Genomic DNA, 13,541 nt, shown 5'->3' with positions numbered 1-13,541 from the left:
GTTCTTCATTTACTCAAGATCAAACGTTTCTCAAGGCATGTTCAGTAACTTCTAACATAATCTTATTCCACACAGAAGGAAATTGGTTATTTGTATGTTATCCAAGGAAGGCTGAGTAATTCACTGTGGTAGGAAAGACCTCTAAAAATAAGTCACCTCTCAGCAGATTCACTCCCTTCCTGTCTGGGTTTGAATCAGTTTGCAACTGCATGAAAGGACAAAGCTTGAGAATGAACTACAGAGAACTTCTGTAATGATAACATTGCTCAAATACATTCATTTCACTCCTACTCTGTTTAAAAGAATCCAACTATTAGGGGTGGAGCAAGCCAGTGACCCAACAGGATGTGCATGACCAGAGCTCCTCATGCGTAGCCTTCTGCTTTCATGTTTATTTTTGGATGTGTTTTCCTTTGTGCTTTGAAACAGGTTTTTGCACAAGGTAGCTAGCGCCACACTAACTCGTTGATGCTGAAGAGGGAAAGCAAGTTCTTATCCACGCAGAGTACCTCTTCCCACAGATCCAAAGAGCACTTGGAAGTCTACAGCACTGTAACTTTTTTCATGTTTGTTAGTGCTCCTCAGAGACGAAAGCCAGGGACAGTGGGTGCCCAAAGGCACATCACCAGTGATTCCCATAACCTCCTAGAGCTTTTTCATCAGAAAACAGTGCTCAGCTGTGTGAGAACCTAACCAGAGATTTCATCACCTCCAATCTGCTACAGCAGCCATTGATAGAAACAAGTCTCTGAGGATGAGTAAGCTTAGAAGTCCAACAGATGTTCCCAAACAGGATGCTACATCAAGAGATATAGTCGTTAAAGAAAAAACTAGGCCATTGTAATTGGTAATTGTTGCTATCAGGACAATAATCATTTGTTTTGACCAGTATTCCCTGACTGTTAAAAATGAAAGTAATAGAAAAAAGGTTGAATTCATATGTGGTCCTGTATATTACAGAAGGCATCTTATTATATTTCTGATAAAGAATATCCTTTCTTTTCTTTAAAGAGTATTTAATGATTTAGTGGGACTTGGCAGTGTTAGGTTTATGGTTGGACTCAACGATATTAAAGGTCTTTTCCAACCTAAATGATTCTATGATTCTAAATTTATAAAATTGACAGAACAGTGATAAAAAAAGAAAAAAGTCTGTTTATAAGTAGCAATCTCTTTCTTTTAGGTATAGACCCAATTGTGATTGTACTCAAAGAAATTAATATACTTTGCTGTGCATTAAATACATTAATATGCCACATTTGGTCTATGAAACATTCTATCAATACAATTGTTTCTTAGAGCAATACAGCTAATACAGGAAAACTTACTTTTCAATTTAAATAGAACTCAGAAAAATCTGTAAATTCATATTATGACATAGAGATTCTGAAAAATGCTTTCTAAACTTAGATATAATACCTGTCTATTTTAGTTATTTCTGTCTCGCTCTTATAATCTAGTTTCAGGGTTTATACGAAAAGTTTCATAAGCAGTATAAATGGATTTTTGTCTTTGAAAGAACTGCATAGATTGGTGGTAGAAAAACATTTGTTGCAAACATGAACTTCATTATCAGTAGGTGTCAGTGTTAACAAATTTTTACTATAAAGGAAGATAGTTCATAGCTCTTAGTCCTATCATTTCAGATTAGTTGCACAATAAATTAAAGTCGATACTGCATCAATTTATATTGGTTCATTTTCCAAGATTGTAGTCACCTAACAATAAAAAGAATATTAAAAATTGTAGTCTTGGAATTTCCATGCTCTGTATGCCAAAAATCTTTAAGCAGCTAACAGAGATATTTCATTTGTTCTTTCCCTCCAAAGAGGGAAAAAAGTAAATTACCCCAAAAGTAAATTTCCTGGGAAAAAAAAATTAACAAATAAAAAACGTAATCATATATAAAATGTATTCTTTGCACTTCTATTATTAATCATAAAAATCCTACATTCATAAAAGCTGTAACATTTTTAAGAATTCCAACCCTACAGTTTATTTAGGTTGTTCTTTAACTACACTATTTCAGAATTATTCAACTTTTTTTTTTTTTTTTTTTTTTTAATGGGGAAACTACTTCTTTCTGGAATTAAATTCTCATTATCTGGAGAGTTGAAATTTTTATGCACCAGATTTTAGGTTTTACCAAATCTGGATTGTAATGACACTGACATTGTTGCCTTTACCCATTTTCCCCATGGTACCACTGATAATAAATATCTGTGATCCATTCTTGACTTTGTGTGGGTTTTCATTAAAAACAAATTAAAAAAAATTATCTGAATGACACACCACTGTATCAATAACCATTTCCCCATATGGGCTTTGTCACAGCAAAGATATATGAATCTTAGGATAAGGCAGACAGAACAACACAGCATCCATAACACAACAAAAAGTTTCCCTGAAGAAAAGTATTTACTTTTCTTCACATAACAATAACAACAATAATATACTATTGCTGCTATTGCTAGTATATTTTACAGGATTTTTTTAAATTATTTTTTGTCTGTTTTGAACATTCTCATACCTTACCTGCTGTTTAATACTGCCTTGAAAAAAATGAACAATGTAATTCTACCTCAGACTAAACAACAAAGCTATGTTTTGTGGCATAATTTTCCACTAACTAAAAGCACAGGGATAGCCTCCTTGAAAGAAAGCACACCAAAATACATGAAAAGTTCACTATAAAACTCCACAAAAGGCAAAGAAGCACCACAAAGTTAAACTGTGGTCTGTGACTGACACCTGCAGCACCTGTGACATGCCCTACTGCACAATTTCATAAAATCTGCAACATACAAGATGTGTGCTAAGGCTCCCTGTGATAGCTCCCAAAACTTTCAACAGACATGACCTTTTCCAAAAACATCTATCATCAAAAAACTCATAAAAATCAAAAAAATTGTTAGAAACAACATTGTATTACTGATTATAAAGCAAATGACATTGGCATTTTGGTTTTAAAACAACTTTATGATTTACGGTTCAAAACTTTTAAGAAGGGTACTTAACCTCCACTCCTCCAACATTTCTAATATGAAATCAACAATCTCCGAAGGCTTAGCAATAGTCATATACATAGCAGAAATTACTCTGTTTATACCAATTAAGAGTCAATTAAAAGAAAAAGTTACTTGAGAAACCTACAATTGGATTTACTCTCCTCCATCATGAGCTTGTAAAGCACTATCTACATAAAAAACTCCTGACCACTGGCAAGAGTAGCATATGTTAAAACAGATGAGACCACTGGCATATTTAAACTTTCAATGCCAGGGTCTAAAACTCTAACGCAGCTCTTGTAGAGAAAAAAGCATGAACTGCAGACAAACATTGCACTGTGGATTTCTTCAAATTTGCTATGAGACTTTACTAGCATTTTCTTTTAGCTGTAGACATTGCCAAAAAAAAGGGTACAAATTATGGCTCTGCAATTCAAAGAACGAAATCTGACTGTCAGAGCGTTCAATGGCAAGCACGTTTCATTCGCAGCTTTCATGCCTTGGTCATGCTGCACCATTAACTACGCTCAAGGCAACATATTTGTAGACACGTGGTATTAGTCCCATCTCCTCAGTCAGTGTAGTTAGATGTGGATTTGATTTTCTTTCCAATAACCTTACTTTAGGACAATTATTTGGAGTATAATACTGGTCTTTCTCAGGAAAGGAGAAAACCAAAAAATCCTCACCTGTCTGCCCTTAGCAGAGAAGGTGAACTAAAATGCTACAACCAGCATCTATTTCTTCAATATAGTTAGTGTCCCTAGATCTGCAACTTTAGGACATTGCCACACCATCGAACAGCTCTACATAACACCTAAATTTGTACAGTCACCAATCAAAACAAGCTGGCAGTACAAATTGGCAATAGTGTAGGCCAGGCCAACAGGATGCCTTCCAATTCTCAGAACACTTTTCAAATCAAGTGTAATGCTTACAAAAATGCATTTTGATTGAATTTCAGTGACTTAGCACAGTAACATGTTAATGAAGTCTTCTCAGCATGGATACCTAAGTGCACACAGATTATAAAATGAAGAATCTCAGCAGTATGCTCTCCACAAAGGAAAGTTTTAAGGGAATTTATACGTAATCAGTAACTTAATTTTTAAGTCAACTTGATCCCTCTGCAAATTCTAAACCCCTTACAGCTGGTGATGAGACAGGAGCAGAGGAGGATAATTTAAAATATCAGAGTATATTAAGGACAGGCTCTCCTCATAAATGCTGGCAATAAAAGCTAGTTTAAGGCTAAGAAAGCAACACCTGCATAAATTTCACCATAAATTTCACCTAAGTTATTTCATTAGAAGAAGCCCACAAGAAAGAAATACAGGAGTATGTAATCATGAAGAATATGAAGCAGTAAAAAAAAAACTAAAAACACTTTCTTTTTTGTCCACACTAATTTAAAAGAATTATTACTTTGCTTACGGTATAAATGTGCATGTATTTCATTACAAACACTTAAAAGGTTAAATCACTTTTCCATGCATAAACTGCAAATAAATCTGAATTTACCTCCCAAAGTGCCTTAAAGTCCTTCTGCTCAATTCGAAGGAGCTCGCTATATTCTCTGGTAACGATGGTAGCATGGCGAGGAGTGTTATCCAGAATAGACTCTCCAAAAGCTGTTCCTATTCCCAGAGTGCATATTGTCACAGCATCCTTTGAATTAAAAACAAAAAGACACATATTAAATATTCCAGGATGTTTTAAGAGTCTTTCTGTCACATTTGCTAATAGCACAGCCTTAGGATTCTTCAGCAATTTGCTTTAAAAGAAAATTAATTAAGTGCCAACAAAAAAAAAAATCAATATGCTGATTAACAACACAGGAAGCCTCAATGTGGAAGCGAGCAGGACTGCTGTTTTCTATGACCATCAGTTGAATTAGACATTTCTGTCTGCAAAGCAGAGAACAGAAGAGTCACCTTCAACACTGGCAGAAAGTTCTGACCTCTGTTCATCTACATCTAAAGACTCCTGTGATGATGAGATCCTTTAGAAATGTCAGAGGTGATCAGAAGATAACTAGCATCAGAAATGCAATCTTGGAATATAAATTTTTACCCTATATAGGCTACCCTGATCAGAAAGAAAATTTGACTTTTATGTTTTCTCAGTAAACATAGCTTTCAATTATAATATCCTCTTGTATTTATAATGCATTTCTCTGTTGTACAAGCTCTGAGCGCAAGGCAGTCATACAGTTTAATCAGCTCTTGGCCTTTCTGTTGAAAATGCCAGTAAATCTCTCAATTGTTAATGGATGCCTGCTGATTAAGTACCAGACTAAAAAAACAATACTTTAATTTCACATACATCAGGGATTTCAAGAAAATTGTCCAAAACAACCTGGAATAGAGTATTCAAGATGGTCCCAAACATGCAGTAAAGTCCACTTCAAAAGAGCACATGAGCACATGCCATTCATGTGATGGAAAGATGTCTAAATCAATCCCCCTTGGCCAGGAACTCCTCTGTAATAGCTCCAACATAAATTATGAGCTACTGCAGACAAAAAATTAGACTACTAGAAATTAAATAACTTGCTGAATCAAGATCTTTAGTTACATGTTCTATTTTAGGCTTACAAGTTGCTTTGTTCCTGAACACAGGCTTGAAGCTGAACACTTGCATGTGTCTCTAAGTTGGGCCTTAACTGACTGTTTTTTGAGTAACAAAAAAAGCAAGAGCATTAAAAATTTAAACTGATACAAACTACACTTTATTAAAGCAATCATACATGCACACAAACACACATAAACATATAAAAACACATGCTAATTTTACTTGATACAACATTAGAAATATAGTTTAATTCTAAGATGTAGGATTCATTAAATGTCTACAAAAATAAAACCAGAGAATTTTGTCATCCTATCCACTACATCCTTGCAGCTGATAATCCAGGAGAGATGCATGAACATATTTCAGCATCATTTTCTGTGTTTAAAATTGCATTGTTTTCCTTTCATGCATCTAATAAGTGGTAATAGGCAAATGTTATTAAGATCAAGTTAGTAGCTTTATAATTTTATTACAAAGACAAATGTCCATAATAGTCCAGTTCCCTGAAACATAGCAAATTGCTTTTGCACAGATATTACCATATAAAATTATGTGTTCAGGAAAACAAAATCAATTATGTCTTAGAAAAGATCTAGGAAGAATTTACTAACTGTCAGAAATAAATTTTCAAGGAAGGCAAATATGGACAGGCATTGTTTAAATGGAGGGATATTTGGGAATGAGCACCTAGGCACCTAAACAGAAGTCTCTACAAACAGCCTATAATACAGACTATACACTAAAGTTCTGCCTTAACGATCTTACCTTTCAAAGCAGAAACGCTGTATGTATGCTACCATACTCACAACTGCACTCAAGGGAGCTACAGAGAAAACGTGCCTGCTGCTCACACAAAATTTGATCTCCAAGTCTCCAGTACGTTATTCTCAACTTTATTTAGAAAGCTCAAAGATCTCTGCTTAGGGCAGAATAACCAAATAGCTTGGCAGAAAAAGAACCTTTTCCATTACGTGGATCATAAGCAATATTTACATCTTCCAACTTCTTTCTCACTCCCCTCCCTCCCTCCAGAAAAATAAACTCCTTTGAAATTCCTTTTTTGATTCTTTACAAGCCTATAGAATATATCTTTAAACACAGAATGGAGAAGAAGAGAAAACAAAAGGTGTTGGTTAAGGAACCACTTCCTAAGGTAACTTCTGATAAGGCAGCTGTTCAGCCTGAGAAATGAATTAACATTGTGGGGTGTGTTAAGCCGAGGAGCTAGAATGGTCCTACCTATGTTCATTAAAGTCCAGGCTTCTATCAAGTGGAAGCTCTTTCAGGTTTTTTCCCCAGCCATCATTGCTCTCCATAGAGATGTAGTTTCACAGCCAGCTAGGGAGCAAGCCCATCTGTCTTCTTCAAGACTTCAGAGCCCCATTTTCTCTCTGCTCCTTGTTTATATATTTCCAGCCTCCTGGGGAATCAGGTGTGTGTTTCCCATTACGCCTGTTAACCTTACACTCAAGAATCTCCTGCTGTTCAGTGGAGACTTCAGGAGGATTGCTGGCAGCTCAAAACTCAGTTTGCTGATCCCCTCTGCAATCCCAGAAGCAGCAGGGGGTTCCAGCTGCTGGTAACCAGCTAAAATTCACACAGCTATTTAAAAGGCAGTATTAAAGACTTAAAAAGGTAAGATTGTTTCCATTGCTATCTATCCTCTGAACATGCTACAAAATGGTTCAAATCAGAGACTGTGTATTCAGTTTCACTGACTCTCACTGGCAGGTGAGACACATGCAGTGAAAGAGTTGTTAAACATCCGTCCCCATCAATCTAAAACATTATTGAATTTGTAAAACCATTCTATGGAATGGACGAGAAACAGAAACAAGGCTCTGCCTTATTCCTTCCCCCACCATCACAAGGCACATCCCTGCATGCTCCTCCCCAACCTGTGACACTTTCTATTTTCCAACCTGGCAAACAGAATTTTTACACTGTGTGTAAACAAAATCATGGTGTCTGAAAGAGAAATGAAGAAAATAGGAAAAAAAATTACAAGTGCTAGGTTGAAAAGGATTGGGCACTCTTCTTTGAAATTTTAGTTTATTCAGTATTTTGAGTTTATAAGGGAGCCGATGTAGCTAGTTTGTTTTTAATTTCACCATTTTTCCACACCTTGTATCTTTATCTCACCTCTGCACCTGTGTCCCCCCAGGACTCCATACCATCTCCATGTTTAATTGGAGATCTGCAAAAGCTGGCATTTTGAAAAGTTTGCTTATTATTACTTTGACACAGTTCAGTTTCTCCTCAGCAAAAATTTACTCATATAACAGAGAAACCCACAGATAGAGGTGAAAGTAAACTTTCTGTGAAGTGATTTTCCTGTTCCATTACCTCCACTGGAGTATGTTTCAGCCATTCAGATAGGAAATCCTTATCAAACAACTTTTAAAGATAACATAGAAATATCTTTCCACACTAGAACTGCAGTTTTCCAACATATGTTAGGCCATCCTCTTTACACAAGACAAGTTGATTTGCTTAAAGGAGCCATTACGCTTCCAGAAAGACTGTGACCAACTTCTCTTTAGTTCCTAATTAAAACATTTATAGATCGGATTAACTGTACTGTAATAACATATTCATTATTTCCATACCTTTCTATCTGATCCTCTGAAAGCCACCTGCAATGTCATGGACTTTCTGCTAAGTTACCTGGCACACAGAAGTGAAATGATTTTTCTGTAATTAACTTTCAATAACCTAAGTTCAAAACCAAAATTAGTATAGCCACAACACTGTGGAGCTCAGCATGAGCCAACAAACCCTGCTTCTCAACTGAGTACATTAGTCCAGCCAATCTGTTTTACAATGGGTAGAGCAGTTCTCATGCTCAAACTAAGCAATCTAAAGCTGGCTTGGGCATATTTACACTACACTACAGACTACAGTACAAACCTATGTTGCGATTTCACATTGGTTATGTCCAAAATACATAATGAACATTTACATGCAGAAAGCAGTATCGCAAGGACTGTCCTGGTTAAATCTCTTTCCTTGTTCCCACTTCGTCTTATCCTTTGTCCTTAGTTTTAAACAGCCAGGAAATTCTTCCCTTTCTTATGTGGATGTGTGAATCTCTAACTCCACAGTCATTCTTCTCAGCAACCCCACTAACTTACTTGGCTTTTGATCCCCAGTGCTCTGCATCTTCCCACAACCGACACTGCTGTACCACCCAAGCACCCACAGCTCCTACCTTAAAGCTTTTATAAAAAAGGCTAATTGTGTGTAAAGTCAATGCCCTGTGCCCAGTTTGGTCTGGTTTTAAAATCTGATGGGCTTAAATAAACTCCACCCAAACACAGGCAAGATAAACTAGCAATGGCCCTCAGCGTACACTATGATTCAGCTGGCAGACTACAGCAAAACTGCAGATCGAATTGCTATTTGTCTTTGTCTTCATTCCTTCTCGTTTCATCAGATAGGAATAAAAATCTTAATCATTTAGGGTAAAAGCCTCTGAATCTAATTCAGCAAAACCCAATGCTGCAGAATCTGGCAAAGATGCTACACTGATGCTTTTGTCATAATGCATTTATTCCCAGCTTTATTCTGAGACATTACCAGCAGACATTCTTCAGAATCTGACTGTTTTCAAAACAGAGTTCAAAACTTAAACATACACAAGGCATTCAGCAGCATCACCAAACTAGGAATATCTCTAAGAGGAACTTCTGTTACTATATACCTTGGTAGGTCAGTGCCAAACAAAAATTAAATCCAGAATTTATTCATAGCTGAGGGTAAAGACTTCTTTCTGATAGATTCTAAACAGGATGCATTTTCTGTTTATTGTGAAGGGGACTTACTAAGTCTTTGTGTGACTTTTAAGTACAATACTTATCAGGGTATTTGTTACAAGCAAGCTGAGGCAAGACCAAAATAGTTCATTACACTTACGTCTGCAATTCATAGTGTGACATTTTTACTTTAAAAAAGTACTTTTCAGTCTCTTCTTCATCGTTGAATAGCCAAAAATGCATAAATAATTTGTATGACAAGCAGACCAGCCACCACTCGGGATGTACTGGATAGGTAATCTTGTCAGAACTCTGTATTGTAAGTTGTATTGTTCCATTTCAATGGCAAATGGAATTACCATCACAATCAGCAGCAGCTAACATATTTTACCACCTCAGTGGAACAGAACTAACTGCAACGGAGAAATCTGCTCTGGTCAAACTCATTCAAACAGGTATATTGTAAATAGTTGAATATGATTTCCAAACTAGCGATTTTAGCATTAAATACTACCTGTACCCGGTTTGTTATGTATTCTAACACTGCCCCCTTGTGACATAATGCAGTTTTGCAAGCAGTCAGAAAAGATTTTTCCAAACCAAGATGAAAGCGAGGCTTTACATATGAGATCCTAAATATGTGTGTTCGTCTTTATTAAAACATTTAAATCAGTACACGGAATGCTTCATGGAAATGCTTGCCATGATAGCAAATAACAGGCAATGCTAATATTTCTGTTTATATAAATTCTCAACTTGGTCCTAATCGGTATTACTAACATTTTCTGTGAGAAATCACAGGTGTCTTCATGACTAAGCTAATGTGCAGCAAGAATATGTAAGAATTAATACTTCATTAGCTACACTGAAGTCTTGATCCATTTGTGCATTTAGATGTAATTTCTAGTGCAAGACATGTAACGACATGCCTATGTAGGAGCAAAGGCCCTTAAGACATTCCTAGTAAGCACCAAATACACAATAACTTACTGCACTTTGAATGGGAGAAAGCTATCAAACACCAAAGCTGTTTGCATAAAGAGTTAGCACATGGTAGCTGCTACACAATGCATTTATTCCCAGGCTTGCTGAAATTTAAATTCCCCAGGCACACAGATAAACACCTAGTAAAAGTGGGACTATATATTTTTAATTGAGAGAATTATTTTCCATATTTACATTAACACTGCAGGCATCGTCATATAATCATAGGATCATTCAAGCTGAAAGAAAACTCAGGAGGTCATCTAGTACAACCTCCTGCTCATCTTAAGTATTAAAAGATTATTAGTTGTGGCTTAAGACTTTTTAACCAATAGGAACCTAAATATAAAGTTAGCTTCTCTCTTCATAGAAAAAATGGCAGAGTCCTTCTGTACTTTTACATGAGACTGTTAACTTGTAAACTCAGGTAAACTTCTGTATCTCTTCTGTTCTGCTGGAAGTTTCTCATTAGCATTAGTGCCATTTATGGAATAACAGTAACAGCAGAGCAATTACTCATTACTATGACTTTGCACAGGAGGTTTTGGCTTCTGGGTCCTGTTACTGGAAAATGTGCTCCAGGGTAGGTTACAAGCATCCCTACATCTTAAGCCCTGGTCATCCATTCCTAGCTGGGGGAATAATGCTAGCAATGGAGTCTGTCAGGGCTGCCCGCCTACACAGCTACACTGTATTTCCTCCATCACCCCGGTTTGATACAGTGAGCAAAGCAGGCAGGAAGTGCTAGCAAGTACTTCAACCTAAAGAATGACTAGCACCTTGCCAACAAGAAAGTACAGGCAAGACTGGAACAGGGCACCCAGGAGCTAAAGGCAGGACAAGGAGCAGGAGACCAAGGAAGGACAGGGCATAAACTCCAAGCTGGAGCGAAACCAGAGAAAATAGTCGACTCAAATACTATTTAGGAGTCCCCAAGCACCAAACTTGGATATCCAGCACTGGAATGGTAAATGCATAAGCTGCTGTGCTTTTGGCAGTGACGCCGTATCCTATGGCAACTATGTAGTGGTTAAGAATTCAGTTCATTGTTCCTGTGAGGAAACGCAAGGTTAAGAAATTACAGCAGAATATAATTTCTAGAACTAGCTGCATATACTGTAGTTCTATAGTTTCCTATTGGCAGGAAAATGCAGTGAACCTGAATAAGCAGAAAAAAAATATTTATATTAGATTTCTTAAAAAGCTTGTGTTCCATCCTCCATCTAATGGAACAAATCAACACTCCAAACAGATTCTTAATTTAACTTCCACATCCAGAACACTTTTGTGGATACATTTCTTTCTGATTCAGTAAAGAGCACTGGACCGTAACAGTGTAGTGCCATCTTTCGGCAACCACTGGAAAACATTCGATTGCTTTAGACCTGCCAAGAAAACGGTCTCATAAGAGCCCAGTATTGTTCCAAATAGTGACAATACCAATGACAAGCTAATTATCCTCTCAATCAGTTTCTACTTTGTATAGTGAAGAGGTTGCTAAAAATAATGATATGAAAGGAGTTCCTTTTGCATCTATCATTTTACTGTAAGAAGTAGAAAGACCCAGTGCTCACCCACTGCCCTGACCTGCATGCTGACCCCATTTCACTGGTGATAAGGTGTTCAACAAAGTGAAAAATCCAATTTCTGCCAATATTCTATGAGCAAGAAACCTTCTCCAATCAGACAAACTTTGGGCAAAGAATAAACCCCCACTCTCTCACTCCCATCCCCGCATGCTATATCCAATCAAGGCTGGAAAAAGGAGTAGTGTTGTATTTCATGTCCTGGGTACCTGTACCGCTCATGTGAAGGCACGATGAGTCACACGTCAGAGGTACCACCCCATGCTGAGCTGCATGACAGGACAATCCCAGATCTCAAACATGGGAGCCGGGAATGGGACATAATGCCTTCTCAGAAGACAGCTCACAGCAGGAAGCGCATGACTTGTCAGCGTGACATTGATCCTCTCCAGGAGAGAGATCTCATCCTTTTTGTTTTTATTTATTTATTCTAAATTCCTATTTTGTAAATCCAGGAGTGCCAAGATACTAAGAAATCACTTGCAATCTGGGGGGAATTCTACTTGTTTTTCTATTTCTTAACACTGAATAGGTATTACCTCCAGGCTAACACGCAGCAGTTCTAATACTCTCCCATCATTACGAGTGGTGTTCCTCAAGGGTTGGTACTGGGACTGGTGCTGTTCAACATCTTTGTTGGCAACATGGACAGTGGGATTGAGTAAACCCTCACCAAGTTTGCTGACGACGCCAAGCTGTGCAGCACAGTCAACATGCTGGAAGGGAGCGATGCCATCCAGAGGGACCTGGACAGGCTTGAGAGGTGGGCCTATGCCAGCCTCATGAAGTTCAACAGGCCAAGTGCAAGGTCCTGTACCTGCATCGAGGCAATCTCAAGCACAAATACAGGCTGGGCAGAGAATGGATTGAGAGCAGCCGTGAGGAGAAGGACTTGGGGGTGTTGGTGGATGAGAAGCTCAACATGAGCTGTCAATGTGCGCTTGCAGCCCAGAAAGCCAACTGTATCCTGGGCTGCATGAAAAGAAGTGTGGCCAGCAGGTCAAGGGAGGTGATTCTACCCCTCTCCACCGCTCTGGTGAGACACCACCTGGAGTACTGCATCCAGTTTTGGAGTCCTCAGCACAAGAAGGATGTGGACCTGTTGGAACAGGTCCAGAGGAGGGCCACGAAGATGATTAGAGGGATGGAGCACCTCTCCTATGAGAACAGGCTGAGAAAGTTGGGGTTGTTCAGCCTGCAGAAGAGAAGGCTCTGGGGAGACCTTACAGTGGCCTTCCAGTATCTGAAGGGGGCCGACAGTATAGCTGGAGAGGGAGTTTTTTACAAGGGCATGTAGTGATAGGACAAGGGGTAATGGCTTCAAACCGGAAGGTGGTGGATTTAGGTTAAATATCAGGAAGACATTTTTCACTATGCGGGTTGTGAGACACTGGAACAGGTTGCCCAGAGAAGTTGTGGATGCTCCTTCCCTGGAAGTGTTTAAGGCCAGGCTGGACGGGGCTTTGAGCAACCTGGTCTAGGGGGAAGTGTCCCTGCCCATGGGACAGGGGGGGTGGAACGAGATAATCTTTACGGTCCCTTTCAACGCAAAATATTCTACAATTCTATAATACTTTACCATTCACAGTGGAGTCTGCAGTATGCTGTTATCAGACTATACTGTCAGTGGGTTT

The 13,541-nt window shown here is 38.1% G+C and overlaps 1 protein-coding gene across 1 annotated transcript in view; it reads right to left on the bottom strand.

The window, feature by feature from the left end:
- The window catches only part of RAPGEF4 (Rap guanine nucleotide exchange factor 4), a 152,361-nt gene that overhangs the window by 125,811 nt on the left and 13,009 nt on the right, over nucleotides 1–13,541 (bottom strand). Inside the window, exon 4 of the mRNA XM_074145736.1 lies at nucleotides 4,530–4,676. Coding sequence (XP_074001837.1) covers nucleotides 4,530–4,676 — 147 coding nt within the window. The remainder of the gene's footprint in view (nucleotides 1–4,529; nucleotides 4,677–13,541) is intronic.

This window comes from Numenius arquata, chromosome 3 (genome assembly GCF_964106895.1).
Source record: "Numenius arquata chromosome 3, bNumArq3.hap1.1, whole genome shotgun sequence".
In the NCBI taxonomy this organism is placed as follows: Eukaryota; Metazoa; Chordata; class Aves; order Charadriiformes; family Scolopacidae; genus Numenius; species Numenius arquata.
The sequence above is the reverse complement of the archived record's forward strand: the minus strand, read 5'-3'. Positions and strand labels throughout refer to the sequence as shown.